Source organism: Medicago sativa, chromosome 8 (assembly GCF_051527215.1).
Source record: "Medicago sativa cultivar Bolivia chromosome 8, Bolivia_mono, whole genome shotgun sequence".
NCBI lineage: Eukaryota > Viridiplantae > Streptophyta > Magnoliopsida > Fabales > Fabaceae > Medicago > Medicago sativa.
Window position 1 is genome coordinate 11,211,079 of NC_140756.1, and position 5,390 is coordinate 11,216,468.

Genomic DNA, 5,390 nt, shown 5'->3' on the forward strand with positions numbered 1-5,390 from the left:
TAAGTCCTTTTCTCGGTTGTTGTTTATATAATGTTAGTTAAAGTCATTTTCTCGGTTGTTGAAGTGTATATGTTTTTTATGTGTTATTAACATCTGGGAGCTACGAACTGAAGGGTTTGGGACATAACTCTCAGAAGAAGAAAAAACAAGATTTCAAACAAACGTTCGAGAGATACAAACTAAAGTGTACGGGGAGGTATCTTTTGAATGTGTAAAAAATATGAACACCACAAAGGTTCTTTGTGTATTGGAACCTCTATGACCTAAATGTCAATAAATCAACATTGATACAACCATATTAAACATATCCACTTCAACAACCGAAAAAGGAGGACTTACACGAAAAAATTAAGTAAACAAAGAACTTAAACAAACTATAAAATGTTTGTCATAAATTACTTAAACCAAATGCATAAGTTCATAAACCAAACAAATTATCTAACGTTACATCAAAAATTGGGTGAAAAGTAGGTTTGATGAGCAACTAGAGTGGTTCACTGGTTTGAAAACTTGGAAACACCAAAATAAAATAACTATCAGTTTTGCACACTGTTCTATCATATAAAAAGTTTATAATTGTTATGAAGAATAAGCTATGTAGATAATAAGCTATATAAAAAGTTTAAAATTTATTTATTTTTAATTTAATAGTCCAACCGAAATTGCTTTAAATAATTTTCAGTCTATTTTCTTTTTCCGGTGAATATTCAATCTAAAGTTCGCAAGTCTCAAGCATTTCAAGCTATTCCAGAAACTTAAAAACAACTCCAAATTAGAGGGTCTTGAATATTCCAGGAACTTCATAATAAAAACTCTAAATATTAATTCATACAATAATCCTCAACCATAAATAAAAAAAAAAAAACATATAAATCCAAGGTACTTGCACAACTTAATAGCTTATTCCCTTTACTTCATAAACTAAACTAAATATTTGTCCACTTCAAGGCTCCAATGTTTCACCACTTCAGCTTTGCAGGGAAGTACTGTAGCAAATAAAGATGCATTAGTAAAAACTTAATAACTCTAGGCAAAAACTAGGGGAAAATCAACCTTGTTAATTTTTTTCAGCTAGAAACAAAGGAAATAAAAGCTTTCTTGAGGTGCTTACCTTTTCAATGAGGGAGATGTAGTATGGTTTCACCTTTTCAACATCAACTCTCACTTTGCTCTTGCTGTAGAGATCATATTTGCTACAATTGATTGAAATGTAGAAGAAGTTTAAAGTTAGAGAAAACATTAATTAATCTTTCTATTTGCATACTTGATAAAAATTAAGAAATAATAATAATCATGTAATATTACTTGAAAATGTGAAGCCATTTCAAGTTCTCAACATCCTCATCATTCATCAAGTGTTTATAAGCTCCTTCCCTATGTAAAGCTACAAAACAAATTTTTGTGTCAAATAAAATTACAAATTGACCATTTGATTTGATTGGTTATGAACTTTTAATGTTAATTTTTGGACAATAAAATTTTTACTTCTAAGTTGAACTTACCATAAAATGAATGGTATCTTATGATGAACATAGCAGCCGAGGGTAGAGTAGTCTTATTCTCCTTTGCCACCTTAAAACAACACCCAAATTTTTAAAACTTTCTTCACTATTTTTATGAAATAATAACATTGAATTGAATTTTGAAAGGACTTACTAGATACATGTAGTCATCATGTCCCCATGACATCATGACATTGTTAAGTCCACATTTCTCAGAGTAAATTCCATATCTAGTGTTGTATGCAGAGTTGTTATAGTCTGGATTTTCCTTAAAATACTGGAATTGGAAATGTAACATATATTAGGTGTTTAATTTCCATAATTTGTTTTTTCTACATGACTACATCCAAATAGAAAATAAGTTGAATGATTACCTTGTGGTGGACAATGGATTCATCAAATCTGCAACCAACTGGGTATATGTCACCTATACCAATATAGAAAATGGTAAGAGATCACACTTTCAACTAAAAATTGACAAATATTATAAGTTATGTATATTAGCTATAAACTATAGTATAAACTATAAATAAAATAAAACACGCTTTTATATTGATATATCGGCTCGGTAGTGTCCGTTTTTCCGCTAATATTATATAAATGTAATATCTCACTTACCTACAACAGCCCATTGAGGAAGTCCCCCAAAACTAGGAAGGAGAAGCACTTTGCCAAGATCTGCATTGATTCAAATTGGTTATTAAACCAAAAAGGGAAGAAAAAAAATAGCATGCTAAATTTCAAGCACATGAAAAAATATATCTTTTATGTAATGAAGTCATAATGTATCATGGTCATTAGAATGTAGTAATTAACTAAGAAAGTAGAGATTAAGTACCATGGATAAGGCCAGTTAAGTGCAGCCAATCTTCATTTGGATAGTCCTTTCTTATAGCTTCAGCTGTTTGTAGAAGGTGCTCAATTTGTGGTTCATCCAAGTCAGGGTCACTCTCATCCACCACTTCATTCAGAAGTTCACAACATTCCCATATGCTCATCTCTACCCTGTTCAATTTCCCATACTCCTCTCTCATTTTCTTCACCTGTATATGTTATAATGTTCATATTAATATCATTTTTCATACCTACATATTTTTAAGTGTATGCTAATTGCTAGCACAAATTGTGACAAATGTGTTGTATGTACATTTTTTCAGAAGGAAAAATAAATGAAAGATTTGTGGTAGATGCTTACAAAATCAAAGGATTGGTAAATGTGGTTTTTTTTGTAGAAGTTCTCCACTCCTTCTTGCCTCTCACTTTCAGCAGCATAATCCCTGATTATGATTAACAATAGCTTATCAATGTAAGATAATTCTTAAAGTCTTTTAACTAACATGTGGAAAAATGAAGAATTAGAGAATATATTCATTTTTACTTTTCATAGTTTGTGATCCACAGTAGAATTAGGCAAGTGAAATAGCAAGTAGTACCAACATATCAAGTAGTACCAACATACCAAGTAGTACTAACATGTGGGAAAATGAAGAATTAGAGAATATATTCATTTTTGGAATGAGACACACTTCAACACTAGTGGGGTCCTAATAGAGGAAAAGGCTCAATGGGCCTGGCCTAAAGAATCATAGAGCAAAAATAACAGGGCCTGATTGACACAGTATATGGGAGGAATTGTAGAAAACTTATTGAAAATTGTTTTTCACACTTCACATAATGCTAAGAAACACCGTGAAATGACAAGTTTAATCCCAAATTCGATTGAAACTACTGCCGGTTAAAGTTAAAATCCATCGGCGGTTAACTATCAATAGGGTTATATTGGTAATTTTGTGGTGTTTCATAGCAACATTTGATGTGAGAACATCAATTTTCAAACTTCTTTCATCCATATTTTTTAAACGGAAATGTTAACTTGTATTCTAAAGATACTTAAAAAATCAAATATAAATAGTAAAATTTTAAAAATTGTGTAATCATAATCTTAAAAACTTAAAAATGCAATTTATTTAATACAGAAATTTATTTTTTAATTCCTTAATTAACTTTTTAACTTGTACCTTTAAGTACAAGTTAGCATAATCTATTTTTAAAACCAATTTTATCTGAATTTATTTATCTCAATAGCCAAAAAAAACACCATATTATCTAGATCTATCCATCCAAATTCGATATAAAAAAGTTCTTATCCAGATCGGTATATTCAAATGGGTTAATTTTTTTACAGCATGTAATAATAATAATTAACAAGCAGTAAAGAGTGCATAAGTTATATGAAGAATTATTCAAAAAAAAAGTTATATGAAGAATTGAACCTAAAAGTGTGACCAAATGAGTTGGCTTGTGGCATAACAAATCCACCATCCAACTCCAGTTCTGTCTCATTAACAACCACCGTCTTTGACTCAACATCAGATCCTGTAATAATTTTATAATAATAAACCAATTAATTAATAGAAAACAAAATACACAATTTTGTGCACATTTTAAAATTTCAAATCAACCTTTTGTCAAAAAAAGTTTCAAATCAACCCAATTTTTTTATAGATCTGATTCAAGAATCACGAAATTAACTGGGTCAATCAAGTCAAACTTTAATCAAACTGCTCATGATCCAATTTCATAAATCAAGTATTCATAATTACAAAAATTAAAATGTGAATCGTACGGTTTAGATTTGTTTGACCCAACAAATTCACAATCTCATATAAATCTAGATCCATTATCGAGACCAAAAAATACAGATTATGCACAAGTTACAATCAAAGGGAAAATGGTACAAAATCATGAGAGAAAAAAAATTATCAAACTTTTTAAAAGAAAAATTAAAAGATAGAAAACTATTTTTTATTTTTGATTTTGCCATAGGAGCAAAAAAAAAACATATATTGAACTAAAAAATGAAATTTTCTGAGAGGGGAAAAATAAATTTTTCTTTAAAATAAAATTAAAAAAAAAAACATAAATTTTGCCAAAAAAAAATGAAATTTGTGAGAGGGGAAATTAAATTGAATTTTGCTAAAAATAAAGAAAGGGTTAAAAATTACCAAAATAATCAGGTTGATCAATGAGGATAGTCATGTTGAGGGTGAGAGAGATGAAGAAAATGAAAGAGAATAAGAAATGAGGAAATTGAGATATGAAGGGGTGGCTGTTGGAGTGATGCTATTTATAATTGGCCGGAGAGTCCTTCCCTGAGAATTGAAACTTCTCAAGTCCTTCTCTGAAAATCCTAACATTAAATTTTTCTTTGTTTCTTCCCATCTTTAGGACAAACATGTTTATCAAACATTTATTTTTCTAGATACCTTAATAATTTTATTACTATTTATCACCAAGCAATCGTATACGTTTTAAAAAGATTTCTACTCAATTTAGTCCAAAATAAAAAGTTTTTCTATTCAAAGATAAAGTGCCAAACAAGTTGACAATCTCCAACAGGACAAGAGTCCCATAAGAACAAGTGTGGTTATCTTTTGATATATATAATCATAATAATAATAATCTATTCTTATCTAAATTTGAGTATATGTTTAGTATATCCTTTACACCTAACATACTGTCATGATTACTTTATAGTAAAATTAAAAATCTAACGTAGGTTGCTAAAACTATTTAGGATCATTACACGTAAGTGACATAACAATATTGACTAATCTCTGATTATAGGATGATTTATATCTTGACTCGTAGAATATAGAATGATCAGTCCACAAAACTATGGTACATTTTTAGGAGTTGAAATTTTAGTCCACAAAATTATTTTGACTCGTATAATTTCATGCAAGCATTTTTTTTTGTCTGAGTTTCTTCAACCAAAAATCAGATATTAATCTTTCATACCTTAAAAAAATACTTTAGTAAATTAGTTTAAGAGATTGACGTCTCCTGACAAATAATTTTTTATACTCTAATCATATATCGAACTCA

General features: G+C 29.1%; 1 protein-coding gene across 1 annotated transcript; it reads right to left on the minus strand.

Annotated features, from left to right (window-relative positions):
- Positions 1-772: 772 nt before the first annotated feature.
- Positions 773-4,601, minus strand: LOC146896917 (inositol oxygenase 1-like). The gene is made up of 11 exons (XM_085739256.1): positions 4,508-4,601; positions 3,776-3,878; positions 2,698-2,779; positions 2,341-2,545; positions 2,121-2,180; positions 1,877-1,929; positions 1,657-1,779; positions 1,503-1,572; positions 1,306-1,384; positions 1,112-1,193; positions 773-986 (listed from the first exon to the last, which is right to left on the minus strand). Exons 1-11 carry the CDS (start codon positions 4,539-4,541, stop codon positions 960-962), a joined length of 918 nt encoding a protein of 305 aa, XP_085595382.1. The 5' UTR covers positions 4,542-4,601; the 3' UTR covers positions 773-959.
- Positions 4,602-5,390: the final 789 nt, after the last annotated feature.